This window comes from Mangifera indica, chromosome 6, assembly GCF_011075055.1.
Source record: "Mangifera indica cultivar Alphonso chromosome 6, CATAS_Mindica_2.1, whole genome shotgun sequence".
Taxonomy (NCBI): domain Eukaryota; kingdom Viridiplantae; phylum Streptophyta; class Magnoliopsida; order Sapindales; family Anacardiaceae; genus Mangifera; species Mangifera indica.
The window spans coordinates 16,757,461-16,778,131 of NC_058142.1; the positions used below are offsets into that span (position 1 = coordinate 16,757,461).

A 20,671-nucleotide genomic window follows, 5' to 3' on the forward strand; every position below is an offset into this window, starting at 1 on the left:
GCCAGACACAGAGTATTTATATATTATATATATAAATATTGGTTTTCTACCTAATTTTTAGTTAAATGAAGAATAATTCATTAAATAAAATATTTTTTTGCAGTGGTGCTCAGGTTGAGGTGGCTTTATTATTGCGCATCGATCGGCTTGACGTGAGCAAGGAATTCTCCGCTAGAAGGCTCACTCCAGGGAACTATTACGGTGTTTACTTTGTGTTAATGACGACGGATGGAGAATATGGATTTAAAGATCATCCAGTGAACTTTCAACTCGTCGCTCCTAACCAACCAACTGTTCAACACCAAAAGGATTTGAGTGAGTTGCCAAAAAACAAATGGGTAGATGTTCCAGTTGGTGGGTTCTATAGAGATCCCAAAATGACTGGGCATTTGAAAATCTCGATGTTTGAACATGGTCCCCAGTTGAAGGGTGGAATGATTGTCAATAAGCTGGTCATTCAACCAGTGAATAAGCCCGAGTGAGAATGAGAATAATCAACAATGAGACGTTTATGAAACTAAAAGTTTCTAACTAGGTACTAAATAAAACTGTCTCATGTTAATTCTACTTGTACGTTCTCTTCTATTGTAAAATAATCTATGTTATAACCAAGAGTCACTCTTTATATATGCTATACTTTTTCATTCTCCTTTTAAAATCTTAGCTTGTCAAAATTGTAGATTGTAAATTTGCTATTACATTTGACCGAATGTATATCATCCCATCAAGTAGGGGAGGATCCCACCCTAGTTGGCACAGCTCAAACAAGTCAATCTTGAGTTGAATCAAGATCCAATTCTGTTTGAGATTGCTCATTTATCTATTCAGTGATATTGTTCATCTCATGAATAATATTATTCACCATGCTAGCAATACTCTAAACTTAACAGAGTGAAAATTACATGGTGTTTAACCTACCTTAACATCACATCAATGCTTCAATTCCAAGCTTAAATATGTGGTGCTCGATCTCAGCTAGCTGAATCAAATAGCAATCCAAGCCTAAATTGGCTTCGATCATGTTCACCCAATAAGTGAGACCTTAATATTAGTAAGAATATCACAAATTCATGTTGACTGCCTGCAACTTCATATAACATTAACCTCAAAAACCCAGAAAAATGTAACAAAAAATATACATAAGCTACTTTATCAAAGACAAATTCAATCTTGGGACCAATGAATTAAGGAACCACCATGCTTATACTGCACCACTCTGATTGTTCATACTGTTACTCTTCAAACGTATTAGTATACCCTTATATCAAGGAGATTGTTAAAAATGTGACTCATGTTCTAAGATTACTTATCACTTAAAGATCCCGAAACAATAGAACAGGCATTCCATGATCGAGGATTGGATATTTCGAGCAATGTAATATAGAACAAGATTGTTTGAAACTAGGAACAAGTGTTTCAGGCGTCATAATATATTAGAACAAGAACGTTCCACCAAATTATTATAGGTCCTACTAAAAGGTCTATGGTCTTTCTTTAGTGAAACAAGTCGTTTCAATAATCGTTCCAAGCATGTATATAGCATTCAAATTGTAGGAACCAGAACGGGAAGACAAATAGGGCAATTCACTTACAACAACCAAGATTAAAGAGTAGAAAGGGTGCTCCATAGAAGGAACGACTATTCTATCGGGGTTGGAGAATTTTAGTTGAGGCATTGTTGTATATTGGGTTACTCCGGTTACCAGTTGTATAAGGGAAACGCTAATATGTATAATGTACATATTTTTTACAGATTTCCTTCAGAATAAAAACACGAAGGGCTGCTATGTGGACGTAGGCCATATCACCAAACCATGTAAATTTGTATGTCTTATGTGATTACTTTCTGGTTCTGATTTTCTCTTTGCTTACTGTGCAATTCAATTCAATATTTTGCAAAACAAAAAGGTTTATCCTCTATGATAAGAATATCCGAGATGCTTATCATGGATTGTGGATCCTCTTTATAGAAGGAATAAAGAAATAATGTTATTCTTATTTTAGAATAACAATAAAAAACATTTGTACAGATTTTTTGTACATAATTTAGATACAAAAATAATATGTTATCATGTGATTTAATAATTTTGAATTAAAGATAAAATAACATCAAATATCATCTGAATATCTAATTTATATACAAAAAATATATATACATAGCATTGCTCTTTAGAATAATTTATGATACAAACAATTACTTTTGGTATAGATAATAAAATAATAGTTTTCAGGATAAAATAAAAACTACTTTTGTTACTCTGGATTCGGATATTTCATTCTAAAATTCCAAATAGACAGCTCAGTAGCACAGAATTTTAATTCATGTCACGAATATAGATTATTGGCATAATGTCATAATACTTTCTTCTCTAAGATTTTTCGTACATCTGTACAGAGGCAATATTAATTAGACGGTGTATAGATTATGTTGTCTAGAGGTGGGACATAAGAGAATTTCAATTATATATCCAGTGAAATTTGAACTCGTCAGTCCCAATTACCATGAGACTATTGAACGGAAGGAGGATTTGAGTGAATTGCCAAAAAAACAAATGGACAGAGGTCCAAGTTGGTGAGTTCGTTACGTCTTGCCATATGAGTGGCGACATGGAAATCTTGACGTTTGAACAGGGTTCCCAATGGAAGAGTGGGATGATTGCCAATAAGATCATCATCCACCCAGAGTATCGGCCCCTCAAGTGAGAAGGAGGAGAATCGACTATGAAACGTTTGTGAAACTAAAAGTTTCTACATACTAAATAAGATGTCTCATGTTGTACTTGTAGCTTCTCATCATGAGTTCTACAGTAATAAATAAAAATGTGGGAGCTTACATATGCTATAATAAATCAAATCAATAATATGAGATTGCTGCATAAAAATTTCCAGCATTCTGCTTTCTCCATTCTACTTTGAAATGTCCAAACATAGGCAGGTTCAAGCTCAACTCGAATCCATAATAGCCAATTGGAGTCAGCCAGAGATATTTTCAAAGGGGTTGCTGATGGGAGGAATATTATTATCACTAGAATGAATAGTATCATCAATAAGATGAATAGTTTCACTAAGGGTATAAACAATATCATTGAAGATGAATTTGAGTCGATTTATTGAGCTGAAGTTCCAGCTCAAATTCAACTCACATTAAGTTGAACAACCCTAATCTAAGCTAATTTGGAAACATATCATTCATTATCATTATCATATATTTGATGTAGGTTTGTTGCATCCCTTATCGTGATAAATTTGAAGAAGTAATTCTCACAAGCAATGTTTATGTGTATTTAGTTTTAAGTATCCAAATAGGTACTTAGATAATATGTCATTTTGTAATTGAGTATTACTTTATTTTTAATTTAAAATCACCTAAATAAATTGACAACACATCATTTGGATATCCAATTGGATACTTAAAACTGAATGCACGTGTGTTTTTTTTTTTAAGAAAGGTAAGCATACTTAACTAACATGTATTGTTGTGTACATATGTAGCGCTACAAGTCCAAAATGTTTACATGCCTAGATAGATACATGGCTTAAAGCCTCTATGTGACTACAAATGCCTTCCAAAACAAAATTGGATCCCACTAGTAGGGTTACGAGTGTGGTAGATTGACAACCAATCATATATTTATTCTTTTCTCAAGAAATCAAATTTAAATTAAATCTTTCTTTTTTTGGGTAAAAAATATACTTTCTATAATAATAGTTACAAAAATTTGTGAATGATTCTTCTTATAGACAACCTAGTTGATGTATTTTTAAGAATCTAATTCATCCATTATGATAAAAGGACGTTGAAGCTGGTCATTAACATCAAGAGTATACCAAAGTAATCGGTTGATGTGAAGATTCAACCAGTAAACTTTGGAGGTTGTTGGTTAAGTTGTCTCATGTCTTTTCGAAAAGTGGCGAGGTGTTAGTACATAAGTGTAAGAATAATGAACCTTAGTCTTGACTTATACATGCTCCGGTATAAACTTAGCGCAAATCTTTGTTTATGTAGTGTTAATGCCAAAATTCTATATAAACTTCTCATCATGTTAATGGACTCTGCAATGGATAGAATAGTAGAGATTTGCAGTAAAGCGTGTAGAACCTGCAGACAAAACAGTTGTGAACTATTATGGCCATGCTATCGGCATATTCCTTTTTTTTATGTCCTGACTCTTGTCCTTCTAGTGGACTGATTGTTGTGCTTGCTTGTGTGAACAGTAACTCCACTAGTTTCTACAGCTGTTTTTTGTTCTCGGTATATGTTGTCACTGTACTGTATCCTTGGTTATTTTGTTGTTTCTCTTGAATTTTTTTGTTTGTTTTGTTGTCTTTGCTTTGATTTCATTGTAATTACTTTCCTGCTTATTCTCTGTATTTTGGCTTATCGTTTTTCTTTGTATTCCTCTTACTTTTCTCTCTGCAATTGCAGAAACAGTTGTCTTGTTTTTCTTTTTTTTAATACTAAATTTTGCTTTTGTTTCTTTTGTTTTGGTGTTCTTACTGATGTGCTCACATTCTACCTTGGGTGCAAATTCTCACAATTTTTTTTGCATTACTTTCTTGCTTGATGCCTGTTTTCTGGTTTTCTGTTTTTCTTTTGTTATTCTCACTGCAATTATAGGTGCTGATTTTTCTTATTGTCTATACTATACTCAAATTTTTTGGTCCAGGTTTTTCTCTGTTGCACTCGCAAGCTATCTTTTGTACAGGTTCTCCCTGCCTTTGTTCCTTGTGACCTTTCTTTTATCATAATCTGTTTTTTCTCAAGTGTCTCCCAGGCTTTATATTATGCGTTTCTTTGGTGTCTGGTGTTGTTAATGTTCTTTTTTCTCATTGCCCTCTGGTGAGAGTGCTCATTGTGACTTTGTTTTGTTATGCTTAATTTTGTTTACTGACTTAGTGTCCCTTCTCAGAGTCTCCTCTCTAGTTGTTTATGTTGAAGAATAATTTGAAGATTTTTAGGTGCATCTCATGTGACACAAGTTCATGAACATATTTCTAGGTGCATCTCATGTGACACAAATTCATGAACACATTTCTAGGTACATCTTATGTGATACAAGTTAAATGTTTGTGCAACTCAAAGTTCAATGTTCATAACATAAGTTCATGTTCATACATAATTCATATACAAGTTCAAGTTCATGTTCGTACACAAGTTCAATGTTAATAGCATAAGTTCAATGTTAGGGTATTAATAACTAATGTACAAGTTCAACGTTAGATTTATGTATTTAGGATTTTAAAATTCATCCTTGTACCTATAAATACTCTAGTTGTTTTGTATTTGGAGTATGAATAAAAATTATAAGTTTTCCTCTCAAATAATTCTCTCACACAAAACTTTTCCTTTATATAAAGTTAACTCTCCTCTCTAACAGTTTAAACTTTTCTATTTTTTTTTTTTTAGTGTTGCAGGTTTTTTTTGTCCCTCACATTCCTCTCAGTTTCTTTTATATGGCCTGGAACTCACAGTCTCAACTACTACGTGCTCCAATTTAAATTTTTCAGGAATCTTTCTTTTGGACACATGATAACCATGCATATATTCAAGGTATAAATGTTTTTGTCCCCTCAAGAATAGTAACTATTCTTTCTTGATAAGTAAATTCTTTATATTATTACATATATAATAATGACTGATCAGCAATATTATTATATACAATAATTATTCGTATTGTAAAAATAAATAAAAATGTATGGGACTTTTGTAAAATAATCTATGGAAGAAATCAAGTGTCAGCTCTTGATATGTGCTGTATTTTCTCATTCTCCTTTTAAAATCTTAGTTTGCTAGAACTGAAGACTATAAATTTGAGGTGCTCGAGCTTAGCTTGTTCAATGGAACAATAATTCAAACCCAAACTGGCTCTGATCATGTTCACCCTGTAAGTGAGATCTTAATATTAGTAAGAATATCACAAATTTATGTTGATTGCCTGCAACTTAATATGTTGCTCAAGGGTTAACATTAACACTCAACAACCCAGAAAAAAGTAACAAAAAATTCACGTAAACCACTCTTGTCAGAGATACATTTAATCTTGGGACCTATGGGTTAAGGAACCACCATGCTTATGCTGCACCACTCTGATTGTTCATATTGCTATTCTTCAAAAGTATTAGTATACCCATGTATCATAGAGATTGTTAAAAATGTTCACTGAGTTGTATTTCCTATATAGGAATGATAGTGTAGCTTGAGTTGTATTCCTTGTGTAGGAATAATTAGTTGTATTTTGTATAGGAATAATTAGCTACCATATAGGTAGTTTAACTACCACACTAAGATAAAATTTTTTTCTTGATTTAGTTAGCGTCTTTTATATATAGTGTAATGCTTGTGTAAAGAATATATGAATGAAAATTGTTCCAAAACTTCCTATGTGCCTTCAAAAAATGTGACTCAGACTCTAAGATTTCTTATCAGTTAAAGATCCTGAAACAATACAGAATAGATATTCCATTATCAAGGAATGAACATTCCAGATAATGTATAATATAAAATAAGATCGTTTAAAGTTAGAAATAGGTGTTTTGGGCATCCTAACATATTAAAACAAGACTGTTCTATAAAATTAGCATAGGTTATACCAAAAGGTTTATGGTCTTTTTTTAACAAAACCAGTCATTTTATTAATTGTTCCAAGCATGTTTATAGCATCTAAATTGTGGGAAGCAAAACCGGAAGACAAACGGGACAATTCACTTACAATGACCAAGATTAAAGAGCAAAAAGGCCATTCCATTGAAGGAAGGGCTATTCCTTCAAGACTAGAGAATTTTTGTTGGAGCATTATTATATTTTGGGTTATTAGGTTATCAGTTGTATAAAGGAAATCCTAATATGCTTAATGTACATATTTTCTGCAAATTTCCTTCAGAATAAAAGCATGAATGGCTCCTCTGTTGACTTAGATGCATTACCAAACCACATAAATTTATGTGTCTTGTGTGATTACTTTCTTGTTTTAACCTAAGGACCTGTGGAATATAGGTCTAGACTCTACTCAAATCCACCCCCACCATCAAACAACGTATCCAACGATTACCAACCAAAGTGACATGATATGTTCACATGGTTCGACAAATCTGTAACATATACACAATTTAAACCTAACCGAATAGAAATGCATGGAGTTTAACTTAACTTTACAATCACATTAACATGTCGATTCCAAGCTAAAATCCGTGGTGCTTGAGCTCAGCTAATTTAATCGAATAACGATCCAAACCTAAACTCAGGTCAGATCAGGTTCACCCAAAAATAAGATCTTAAAATTAGTAAGAATAGCACAAATTTATGTTGTTCAACCCAGGAAAATGTTAACAAAAAACTTCCAGAAGCCACTATTAGAGACAGGTTCCCACCCAAGGACCTGTGGGATACGGGCTCACCTCGTTTCCACTGTGCCACTCTGATAATTAACTTTTCTTACAAATAATCAATTTACATAGTAGCATTTTTAACTGTTACAAATTGTTTCGTGGTGTTGCCCTTAAAAGGATTGGTATGCGCCTGAAAGCTATTTTCATGCTTGAGGGTATTTTCGCTAGGTAAAAGGAAAAAATAGCACATCAATGCTTACTCCGATGAGTTTTTGCCCTCGAATGGCTTTTTACCGCATCTCATTTATCATAGCGATAAAAAAATGTCCCAACAAACCTGCAACTTCCTCGGCTACCCCAAAGCTGGAAAGCAAAAACAAAAAAATGTTCGGCAAAACTGAAACCAGAGACTGGCGTGGAGATCCCTCTTCTTGCAACGTCCATATATAGAATTGTCTATGTACGAATTCAGTCCCCATTCGAAGCAGGACTTGTCATGCTGGGAGACTCATTAAACTAGCTTCTAAGGTTGCAGGTCAAGGAATAATTAATTTTTTTCACATGGCGCCATCTGACAGAGGTTTATTAGTACTTTCTGAGAACACCAGACATGGTTGAAATATGTGAAAAGATTTCATCACCTAACTTCTGCAAGAACATTAAGTTAAATCAATGGCTGAGTTTACCGGATAGTAATTCTCCTCTGACTGTAAGTTCTTAGGCAGTGATGTTTTTATGGATGTGGCTGAACTTTTAAATGTGAGCTGGCTGGAGACAAATGTGAAATTCAACAGAACGAAGCTCAATCCAAGGACTTTGCTTGAGGTTGCATTTGTCATAATGTTGAAGGAAGAAGGTCATGCACGGATGGTGAACAAACTAGAAAATTGTGAAATCAATAAACCTGGGACTCTTCCTACCAAATGGAATTAACATAAACCACAAAGAAAATTTGAAGATGAAGCCAAGAATTCAATGGGTAAAGATCCAGGTTGGCAAGTTTACAACTTCGCCAGAGTAGGCTGGGGAGTTGGAAATCCTAATGTCTAAAATTGAGGATGGGAAATGGAAGAAAGGACTTATCATCAACAGGGTTGTCTTTCGGCGGACATACCAAGTCTGCAAATAATCAAATATTCAACGTTTGCACAAGTAAGTTTCACACCAATCAATAAATTCATTTACATGTTTAGTATAAGTTAAAATAATTACTTACCAAAAAAATCAGTAGCATTACTGTAAGAATCATCCAGCACTGTCTCCTAACTAATCTCTAGCTTCTCAATTCTTCTTTAAAAAAAAAAAAAATGAAACCTAAGCTTGTTTCCCAAGTATTCTAGTATGCATGTGGAATCAAAATCCTCCCTAATCTGAGTTCTCCAAAACTTAATGAGCATTTGTGGTTAAAACTTACTTCTTGTCATTAACTTCTTTATAAATCACAATCTTGTATTTTGTTCATGTAAAGCTCGGATCAAGAAGAAATCATAAACCTCATGCCCCTGTGTGTGTGAGAGAGTGAGAGAAAGAGAGAGAGAGGTGAACTTTATCTATTTAAATAACTTCTTGGTTATCATTATAGAATGATGATAAAATTCATGGTTCAGGAAATCCAACCCACTTTTGACTCATATAGGTCTAGAAGACCAGCAAGTTTTTTATTCACGGTTTGGAATGTACAAATGTCCAGCCTGCTTGGTAATTCCTTGGCAATTATCAGCACCATTTATTTAAGAATTTATTTAAAAAAAAAAAGAAAGGATAAATAACAATTTAAAGCACAATTTAGAGCACCTGATGGCTGCAAAGAGCCTTCTAATCAAGCTGGCAGAAGAAAAAGGAAATCTTGCACCTTTGAAATTTCTGTTGGAAATAACAAACCAGAACTGTTATGACCTGGTCTTCCGTCGAAAATCAATTTGACTTCTTATCCTCTGTTTCTATTTCGTTTTGCTAGCTGATTTTTTGCTGATCTTCTGGATTAGTTTGTTGTTAATCTTATCCAATAAAGTTGCTTGTAACTCCCTTATAAAAGGGTGATGTAGTGAAATAAAACAATAAGAGTATTCAGCTTGTTTCAGATTTAGAGTTCTTTCGCGTCCGCGTCCACGACCTCGATGAGCGGGGCTTCCACGACCTCTTCCCCATCTACCACCATTATTTTCAGAAGTCATTTTCAATTTGGTGAAAGAAAACATCGCAACAGAACGGAATTGCAGAAAGAAAGAACCGAACAATTTTAGATATGACCAGGACACTTCTCAAAGAAAAAGCATTGCCAAAAGTTTTTTGGGCTGAAGCAGTGGCATGTTCGGTATACTTGTTGAATAGGTGTCCAACAAAGAGTCTTGTCAATAAGACTCCACATGAAGCATGGAGTGGATTTAAACCAAGTATAACACACCTAAGAATCTTTGGTTGCATTGCCTATGTACAAGTTCCTGCTGCAAGAAGACTGAAGCTTGATGACCATGGAGAAAAATGCATATTCGTGGGATATAGTGAGGAATCCAAAGCCTACAAATTGTATAATCCTCAAATAGGAAAATTGGTGGTGAGTCGAGATGTTATTTTCGATGAAGCAGCCATGTGGAAATGGGACAGCACTGAAACACAAACACATGCAGGAAACACAAAGGCAACGTCTGAAACCATTACTCCTACAACTCTTTCACCTTTTGAATCACCTCCTCCAAATGGTGAGCACATTCTGGAAGAAGTTGCCACATCTACATCACCAACTCCTTCACCTCATATTTTGAGTAGTCCCTTCTCAAGTGAAACACCACCTCTCAGAACAAGGAGATTACATGAAATATATGATACTACCAATGAGTTAAGAGATGATGATGATAATGAGACAAATTTATTTTGTCTTTATGCAGACCATGAGCCTTTAAATTTCCAGGAGGCAAGTGAACAAGAATGCTGGAATATTGCTATGGAAGAAGAAATGCAAGCCCTTAGAAAAAATGATACTTGGCAGCTGACTGAACTCCTACCACATCAAAAGGCAATTGACGTCAAGTGGGTATATAAAATTAAAAAAATTCTGATGGTAGCATAAATCGTTACAAAGCAAGACTCGTGGCGAAAGGGTATAAACAAAAATATGGAATTGATTATGAAGAAGTATTTGCTCCGGTTGTTCGACTCGATACAGTGAGATTAATAATCTCATTGGCTACAGCCCACAAGTGAATTTATCAACTTGACGTCAAGTCAGCCTTCCTTAATGGGATGCTTGAGGAAGAAGTATACGTTCGACAACCCGAAGGGTTCATTGTTTCTGGTGAAGAGCACAAAGTGTATCGCTTGAAGAAAGCATTGTATGGGCTTAAGCAAGCTCCTAGAGCCTGGAACGCACGGATTGATGGATATTTACTAACACATGGATTTGTGAAATGTCCATATGAGCATTCGTTATACACTAGAAAAGGTGAGGATGGAGAATTTATGGTGTTATGCATTTATGTTGATGACTTGCTTTTTACAGGAAACAGTGAAAATTTATTTGTTCAGTTTAAGCAAGACATGTTCAGAGAGTTTGAAATGACTGATAATGGACTCATGTCCTATTTTCTTGGCATACAAGTGCATCAAATGGCTGCAGGAATTTTTATATCACAGAAAAGGTATATGGGTGAGATACTTGATAAATTTGGAATGAGCAATTGCAGTGTTGTCAACACTCCTATTATAGTGAATCACAAAATATCAAAAGATGATGAAGGAAATGTTGTGGACTCAACTAAATATAAGAGTCTTATTGGGAGTTTAAGGTACCTCACAGTTACAAGGCCTGATTTAGTATACGGAGTAAGCTTATTAAGTCGATACATGGAAACTCCAAAAGAATCACATTGGCACGCAGCAAAAAGAATTTTACGGTATGTCAAAGGAACAATGAATTTTGGGCTGTTTTATGCATATGGGGAAAAGCTGGAATTGATTGGTTATTCTGATAGTGACTGGGGTCGAGATCCTGAAGAAAATAAAAGCACTACAGGCTATGTATTTTTTTGTTCTTCAACTGCATTCTCTTGGTCTTCGAAAAAACAAAGCATTGTTGCACTATCCTCATGTGAAGCAGAGTACGTTGCAGCTGCCTCTACAGTTTGTGAAGCAATTTGGTTGAGAAATTTACTCTCTACTCTTGACCATCCACAGCAAGATGCAATCTTCATTTACGTAGACAACAAATCTGCAATTAAGCTAGCAAAGAATCCAGTACAACATGGGAGGAGCAAACACATTGACACCAGATTCTATTTCTTTCGAGATCATGTTAAACAAAAAACTGTGGAGCTAGCTTACTGTCACACACTTGAACAAGTAGCTGACATCTTTACCAAACCACTACATTTTAAGAGTTTTTTATTGTTAAGGAGTATGCTTGGGATGAAAGAAGTTCAACGTGAAGGAGAGTGCAAACAGTTCTAGTTTGAAGGAGAGTGTTGGAAATAACAAACCAGAACTGTTATGACCTGGTCTTCCGTCGAAAATCAATTTGACTTCTTATCCTCTGTTTCTATTTCGTTTTGCTAGCTGATTTTTTGCTGATCTTCTGGATTAGTTTGTTGTTAATCTTATCCAATAAAGTTGCTTGTAACTCACTTATAAAAGGGTGATGTAGTGAAATAAAACAATAAGAGTATTCAGCTTGTTTCAGATTTAGAGTTCTTTTCTGTCTAAACCAAAAAGAACCAACAATTTCTGTGTGATAATTATCAGGCTTATACCAGAGCGAGAAATCAATTCCCTTTGTCTTCAATTTCTCAGTTGGTGGTGCAATCCTCTGCAAAAGCTGCACATTCATGGAAAGTAAGACGTTTCAGATAACCTCAACATACTTAACGAAATTGCATTCAAACACACAATTGGAAATATATGTTTCCACAACTTCTCACAGACTTTGTTCGTCATTTGTCAAACATTTGACAGTGGAGAAAGAAGCAAATACAGCTCTCAGTTTTGGCTTTTTGTTTCGACTGAATATAATCATATATAACATTTTAAAGTATGTCACTATAGTATAAAGCATAAATCATAGTATTTCAACTTAAGGACGGAGAGTTGTTATGATATGAACCACATTAAAACTAGGGAGACAAAAAGAAAGTAAGTTAATATGATTCTGGCAGGAACCTACACAAATCAATCCAAACACTCTAATGATAACAATGTTGACAACAAAAGATGTCAACTCCTCCAAGGTTGTGGCCTTCTAATATCTTAATCAATGTTATTAATTATTGTTATTATTATCCTAACTCTAGAAAATTCATTTTTAGAAAAAAAAATGACAACAAAATCAAACCTTAGCATGTAGTACTCCATTGGATACCAAACAGATCTATCAAACACACAAAACTTTCCACCATCCATGCAAGCAACTGCCCCGCCAACCTCTTCAACAATCTGCTTACAGGGGAGTAAAAAAAATGCCATTAATAAATTAATCTGAATTCAGAAAACCTTGGTCTCTCAAATAATGATCTTTTGTTGTTTAAGTGGGCATCATATATCTTTAAATAAAACTATGCATACTTATTTTGAGTAGACAAATAGATACACTTTTTATGTAGTTGGTGTTTATGGTTATGAAAAAGTACATACCTAGTGGAAACCATAATTTAAAATTTTCATATAAAATAAATGTATCATATATATATACATACCATAAACACCTCCTAGGATCCGTTTAATAGGAAATGTGTTACACTAGACTACTAACAAACTGTTAGGTGGTTTAAGATTTCATACTAGCATTGGTGACTTCTTCATCTTTTACAATGCCAAAATGATAATGAGTAATGCTCTCAATTGAGGAAGAGGATAGTGTCTTAGTATCCATACAAGGCACAAGCAAAAGGGAAGTAAAACGTGCATAACTTAGTCTACTAGGATAGTTATGCATGAGTGCAAGTGTGTATGAATGGGTATCAGTATATATGTTTTTCAAAAAGTCCCAAAAGATTGAAAATTCGTCTTCTTTTATAGAAGACAATGAATGGTCATTCATTACAATGCACGATTGTGCATCCAATTCTTATCATATCCCATTGAATAAGTGATTATCTTAATTTTTAGATATGTGATAAGATTGATGGATAAGGTCAAAAAAAGATAATATCCGAACATTCATTCAACAAAGCATGATTGTTCGCCTTGTTCTGGAATTTGTTGTTTCCACTATAATTCTACTTGAAACCTACTAAGTTTCTATCAATTTCAAGTAAAAACCAAAATTGAAAGCCTAACCCTGTCATGCATGTATTGAAGAATAAATGTCTATATGATTAAGACAGAGAATCACTTTAGTTTAGGCATTAGAATCAGAGCTTCTATGATAATGGGAAAAAAAAAAAAACTTTCATGATTCTGAGAAAATAAAGGGACTGAAAATTATACAAAATCGAATAATGGTTTAGATTGGCATTGGTAAATTAATTACAGCTACATATACCAATCTCACCTTCTAGCATTGGCCATGACGTCTCAGCATATATACAAGTTTCCTATAGTGCATAGTGGTTGACAAACAATCTCATTTATCCTTAGTTTGGATTAGCAAAGCAAATTAGGATTCTAGTAATTATAGAAAATCATAAGAGGTACATCGTTTAGACAATCTAGTCTATCGTAAATATATATTAGGGTTGCAAGTGTGAAGATTGAAACTCATATTACACAAAACCAATTAGCTTATGTTAAGGTCCAATCTCCAACACTTATATACTACTCTCTTATTTTCTATTTATTAGATGTGAGACTTTTATTCTCCAACACCCTCACTCAAGTGCAACCCTATAGACTATTAGACTCCTCGTTTCGCTCAGTTGGTTTTTGGTTAGGTGCATTGTCACTTATGCCTAACAACACTTTAGGCTATTAGGCTCGTTGTTTGGCTCATGTTCTGATACTATGTCAAAAATATATATTGGGCTTACAAGTGTAAAAATTGAAACTCATATTATTTAAAACCAATTGGCTTATATTAAGGTTCAATCTCCAACACTTACATACCACTCTCTTATATTCTATTTATTAGATATCAGACTTTTAGTCTCCAACATAGTCGAGACATGTAAGATAACTTAAATAAACAAAACATAATGCAATTCAATTCGCAAGATCTTTGCTCATGTTATAAGATATTGAATTAGAGATAGAGTTTATAGAAATATATGATTAAGTCATAACACTTGATCCATTAAGCTCTTGAAATCTATCTGTACATTTAATTTAATCAACAAAACATAATTCAATTTAATTCACAAGATTTTTGATCATGTTATAAAAATACTTGTTTAAGTCATATCACTTGAATCCATAAGCTCTTGAAATTTGTCTGGATTGCAATGATCGGTATTCCTCTCCTGATAAATGATTGTTTCGAAACAATAAAATTGTTGTGTTCAGGTTTTAAAGAGAAAGACTTAGCCAATATAGAAGATTATTGGATCATCCCACAAAAAGGTTTAATAACTCAAAAGTCCATGCTAAATTGTCTATCCAAATCTTAACTTCTACACGCTCCAGTCTAAATTTATCAGGAATCTTTCTTTTATAACATGATATCCATGCATATATTCAAGATAGATGTTTTTATCCTCTCAAGAACATTAATTATTCTTTTTTTGTAAGTAAATATTTTATATTAGATCATTGATAATGATGATCAACAATATTATTATATATAAAAAAGATTCATACTGTAAAAATAAATAAAACTATATGAGACTTTTGTAAAATAATCTACGAAAGAAATCAAGTGTCTTATATGCTATACTTTCTCATTCTCCTTTTAAAATCTTAGCTTGTCAAAATTGTAGAGTCTAAATTTTCTATTTCATCAGTCTGACTAAATATATATTATCCCATTATGAGTCAATCTTGAGTTGGATCAAGAACCAACTTAGCTGGAGATTGACTCATTTACCTATTTAATGATATTGTTCATCCTACCAATAATATTGTTCACCATGTTGGCAAAACTTTGATAATGATATTGTTCATCATGTTGGCAAAACTTTGATAACACTATACACTAGCTTGAATGAGTCAATCTCGAGTTAGAGGTCTAACTTAGGTTGATATCGGCTTGTTTATCCATCCTAAGCTTGTTGTGTACCACAGATGGAGTTTTTGGGAGATTGATAATAATATAAAGTATAAGTTACCCCTAAAGAGAAATAATATTTGATGCAGTTTGGCATAACCTACCTATATATGAGGATGAAAGAGAAATCCACTATAGTAACGTTCCCTATACATACTTTAAACTAACAGAGTGGAAATTACATGGTGTTTAACCTACCTCTACATCACATCGACGCGCTAATTAATCCAAGCTGAAATGTGAGGTACTTGATCTTAAACTAGTTCAATCAAATAACAATCCAAACTTGAACAAATGTAAAGTGAAATTCAAAGAAGCCACCCTGTCAAGGACACGTTTCTATTGTGGGACCTTTGGCGCCTCCACTACACCTCTTTAATTGTTAATACTATTATTCTTCAAACGTAATAGAATACCCATTTAAGGTGGAGATTGTTAAAAGTGTAAATCATATATTCTAAGATTACTTAATCACCTAAAGATCCCAAAACAATAAAAGAAACATTGCATGATGAAGGAGCGAACATTCCATATCATGTAATACAGAATGAGATCGTTTAAGGCTAAAAAATGGATGTTTCAAGTGTCATAATAGATCAAGACAAGAACATTCCACAAAATTATCGTAGGTCATATCAGAAGGTCTGTAGTCGTTCTTTAACAAAACAAGTTATTTCAATTATCGATCCAAGCATGTCTATGGCATCTAAATTGTAGGAAGCTGAACCGGAAGACAAATAGGGCAATTCACAAGGAAAATGACCAAGATTAAAGAGTAGAAAGGGTGATCCATCGAAGGAATGATTATTCTTTTGGGACTGAAGAATTTTAGTTGGGACATTATTGTATTTTGGGTTACTTAAGTTACTAGTTATTTAAGGAAAACCTTAATATATAATGTGCATATTTTTTACATATTTCCTTCATAATAAAAATAAGAATGGTTGCTCCGTATATGTAGGCATATTGTCAAACTACGTAAATTTATGTCTTGGCTGAGTACTTTATTGTTTTGATTTTCTCTTTGCTTGTTGTGCGATTCAATTCAATATCTTTGCCAAAAAAAAAAAGAAAGGAAAAAACAATATATATCCCCTGATATAACAGCATTCGAGATGCTTATAATGGACTGTGAATCCCTTTTTCAGGAGTAAAGAAATACTGTTTGTCTTATTATAGAATAAATTATGATATAGGCAATCACTTTAGGTGTAGACAATAACATAATAGCTTTCGTGATAAACTAAAACTACTTTTGTGACTCTGAAATCGGATATTTCATTCTAAAATTCCAAATAGACATCTCAGTAGCACAAAATTATAATACATATAAAAAATTTGGGTCAGTGACATATTGTCATAATACTTTCTTTTTTTTCTCTAAGAATTTTCATACATGTGTATGTTGGAAGCTATGGTGAGTTACAAGTATAGATTCTTAACACAGATGAGAAAGAAGGAAAATGTTAACTTTAAAGCTTTTATTTCTATATTTTCACTTCATATATCCTCACACATAACAATTGATTACAAGTTTTTTTATATACCTAAACATCAGCTATTAACCATTAAAAAAACGTGCAGAATAGAATTCTAAACAGCAGACATTATTTCTACACAACCTTTAATAAAATAGCTATAACTTTCTTTAGAAAACTTCAATGAACCTGAAACTTGCACCATTTAAAACTAGACTTAATAAGCTTTAAATACATATTTGGTTCACCAAAAACGACATCCGTTTGCCTTCCCAAAACGTCCCTTACATTCACCACACGTTTTTGCCCACTATTGAAGACGAGAAATCAAGTTTTTTTTTTTTGAAAAATTCTCAACAACCCCCTATAAACTTGACTTCTTCACAACTCCAATCATCTCTTTAAGCTGGGGAAATCTATCTTTCTTGAGGGGTTTTGTAAAAATATCGGCTATTTGATCAAAAGTTTTGATATACTCTACCTCAATCTCCTTATTAGTAATGCAATCCCGAATAAAATGAAACTTTGTATCTATATGCTTGCTTCAATCATGAAACACCAGATTTTTCGCAAGAGCAATGGCCAATTTGTTGTCCACCATAATTTTAGTTGCTTCTTTTTGAGCAAAATGAAGTTTATCCAGCAATCTTCTTAGCCATATTGCATGACATGCACCGGCAGTTGTAGTAATATACTCTGATTCACATGTTGAGAGTGTTACAACTAATTGTTTCTTTGAACACCATGAAATTGCATTTTCTCCAAAGAAAAATATAAACCCAGTAGTACTTTTCTGGTCATCAATATCACCGGCATAATCACTATCACAATATCCTTTTAAGTGAGCCTCATTCGAAGAAGTATAAAAAATGCCATAATCAAGAGTACCTTTTAAATATCGAAGAATTCTCTTTGCAGCTCGCATGTGTTCTTCACTTGGATTCTCCATAAACCGACTTACTAATCCCACGACAAATAATATATCGGGTCTAGTACATGTCAAGTACCTTAGGCTTCCCACAAGGCTTCGAAATGTGGTTGAATCAATTTTCCTTACTTCATCCTTCTTGGAGAGTTTTACTCTGCACTCCATCGGGGTATTCACGGGATTGCAATCTATCATCTTAAACTTCTTTATAATCTCTCTTGCATATGCCTCTGGAGAGATAAATATCCTGTCACTCCATTGTTTTACTTATATCCCCAAATAATATGACATAAGCCCTATATCACTCATCTCAAATTCTCGTGCCATCGCCTTCTTAAAATCATCATACACTTGTGGATTATTTCCTGTAAGAATAAGGTCATCCACATAAATGCACACAAACAAAATATCATCTTTCTCTTTTTTAACATAAAGTGCATATTCATGAACGCATCTTGAGAAACCATTCTCATGAAGATATTTGTCAAGGTGACTATACCAAGCCTGTGGTGCTTGTTTAAGGTCGTACAATGCCTTCTTCAATCTTAACACCTTATCTTGATGAGCTTCAACCGTAAATCCTTTCGGTTGTTCCACATATACTTCTTCTTCAAGAACACCATTTAGAAAGGTTGACTTCACATCCATTTGATGAATTGTCCACCGGTTTTGGGCATCAAGAGCGACCAATAATCGTATTGTCTCTAAGCGAGCAACGGGAGTGAATACTTCTTCATAATCCATGCCATGCTTTTGTTTATACCCTTTTGCAACTAATCTCGCCTTATATCTCTCAATTTCTCCTTGCGCATTTTTCTTTAGCTTACAAACCCATTTAACCCCAATTGCTTGATGACCACTTGGTAGTGTGACAAACTCCCAAGTGTCATTTTTCTCAATGGAATGAATTTTTTCCTTCATAGCTTGTACCCATTTCTTGTCTTTAATAGCCTCTTCAAAACTCAAAGGTTCATCATTTACAAATAGACAAAAAAGATTCTCACTATCTATTGTTTCAGTAGCATCATAGAGATCTTTTATGCTTCGTATTCTTTGAGGTTGTTCGCTTAAGCTTGTTGAGGAAAAAGTGGGTGTGGAAGAAGTTGAACTTTCGCCTTCAATCTCTTGGTCCTCATTTTCGTCTTCTCCCAAATATGGAAGAAAACTATATGTTTCTTCTTCTTGAACACTTCAATCCTATGAGGCATCTTCTTCAATTTCTATATCTCTACTAATCACAACTTTCTTGGAAATAAGTTCGAAATATTTGTACCCTTTAGAGTTCTTGGCATAGCCAATAAATACCATTTTCTTGCTCCTATCATCAAGTTTTGTCCTTTCTTGTTCGGATACGTGAACATAGCCAATAGATCCAAAAACTCTTAAATGTTTCACACTTGGCTTCCATCCATCTATGCTTCTTGAGGGGTTATTTTCTCCAAACTCCTCGTAGGTGAACGATTTGAGAGACAAACTGCACATGCAACCACCTCGGCCCAAAACTCCTTAGGCATATTCTTACTTTTTAGCATCGTCCTTGCCATGTTAAGAATTGTCCTATTTTTTCTCTCTGCGAACCTATTTTGTTGTGGTGCTCTTGGGACCGTCATAAGATGTCGAATACCATTTTCCTCACAAAAGACCTTGAATTCATTAGAAGTGAACTCTCCACCTCTATCAGTTCTTAGAGCTTCAATTTTGTATCCGTTTTCCTTTTCAACAAGAAGCTTGAATTTTTTAAATGTCTTAAAAACTTCACTTTCGTTCTTCACAAAATAAACCCACATCTTCCTTGTGTAATCATCGATGAAGAGCACAAAATATGAGCTCTTACAGAAAGATTATGGCTTGATAGGACCACACACATCCGCATGCATAAGTTGTAGAGGCTCGGTTGCTCTCGAAAGTGACACCTTTGAAAAACTCTTTCTTGCATGTTTTCCGAATAGATACACCTCGCATAATTGATTTGGATGATTGATTTTGGGAACTCTTTTCACCATATTCTTTTCTCCTAGAATTTTAAGCCCTTCAAAGTTGAAATGCCCGAATCTCATGTGCCAAATCCATGAAGGATCCTTGACACAAGCTTATAAACACTTCGTTTCTGCCATTTTCACATTTAACATGAACATTCGATTCTTTGTCATGGCAACTTTAGCAACATTTCTATCATCTAGATTTCGAAGCCATAAATAATTGTTCTCCATCTTCACTTTGTGCCCACTCTCTAAAAGTTGGTCGATGCTCAAAATATTGCTCTTCATTTTTGGGATGTAATAGACATTGTGGAGAATTTTATGGTCTCCATCCTTTGTAGCCAAAATCATTGAGCCTTTTCCCTTAATCTCTACCTTTGTATCATCTCAAAAATGAACATTCCAAGTCACTTTTGTATTCAACTCTACAAATTTACTTTTATCTCCTGTCATGTGGTTGCTTGCGCTATTGTCGAGATACCACGTGACATTTTTTTCTACAAAGCCTTCCTTTTGAGAAAACAAAAGAGTATCACCTTCCACCTCTTTATGCTCGATAAAGTTTGTCTCCTCATCACAACTCTTAGTTTGACATTCCCAAGAATAGTGACCTTTCTTCCCACATGTATAGCACTCTACTTGGCTTTTATCCTTTCTCCAATTATTATTTCTCCTTCATCCACGGCCTCTTTGAGAACTCCTATTTTCACCTTTTTGAAATGAATTTTGCTCACCTTTTCTTTGACCATGCCCATGGCCTCGTCCACAACCTCGACTTCTACCATGACCTCGACCTCTTTCTCCTCTGTCATTTCCCTTAGGATTAAAGGAATTT

At 34.0% G+C, this 20,671-nt stretch overlaps 1 protein-coding gene across 1 annotated transcript in view; it reads left to right on the top strand.

The window, feature by feature from the left end:
• The window catches only part of LOC123219538 (protein PHLOEM PROTEIN 2-LIKE A1-like), a 16,183-nt gene extending 15,525 nt beyond the window's left edge, over window positions 1–658 (top strand). The window contains exon 2 of the mRNA XM_044641535.1: window positions 104–658. Within this exon, the coding sequence (XP_044497470.1) occupies window positions 104–482 (379 nt within the window). The 3' untranslated portion in view covers window positions 483–658. The remainder of the gene's footprint in view (window positions 1–103) is intronic.
• Window positions 659–20,671: the final 20,013 nt, after the last annotated feature.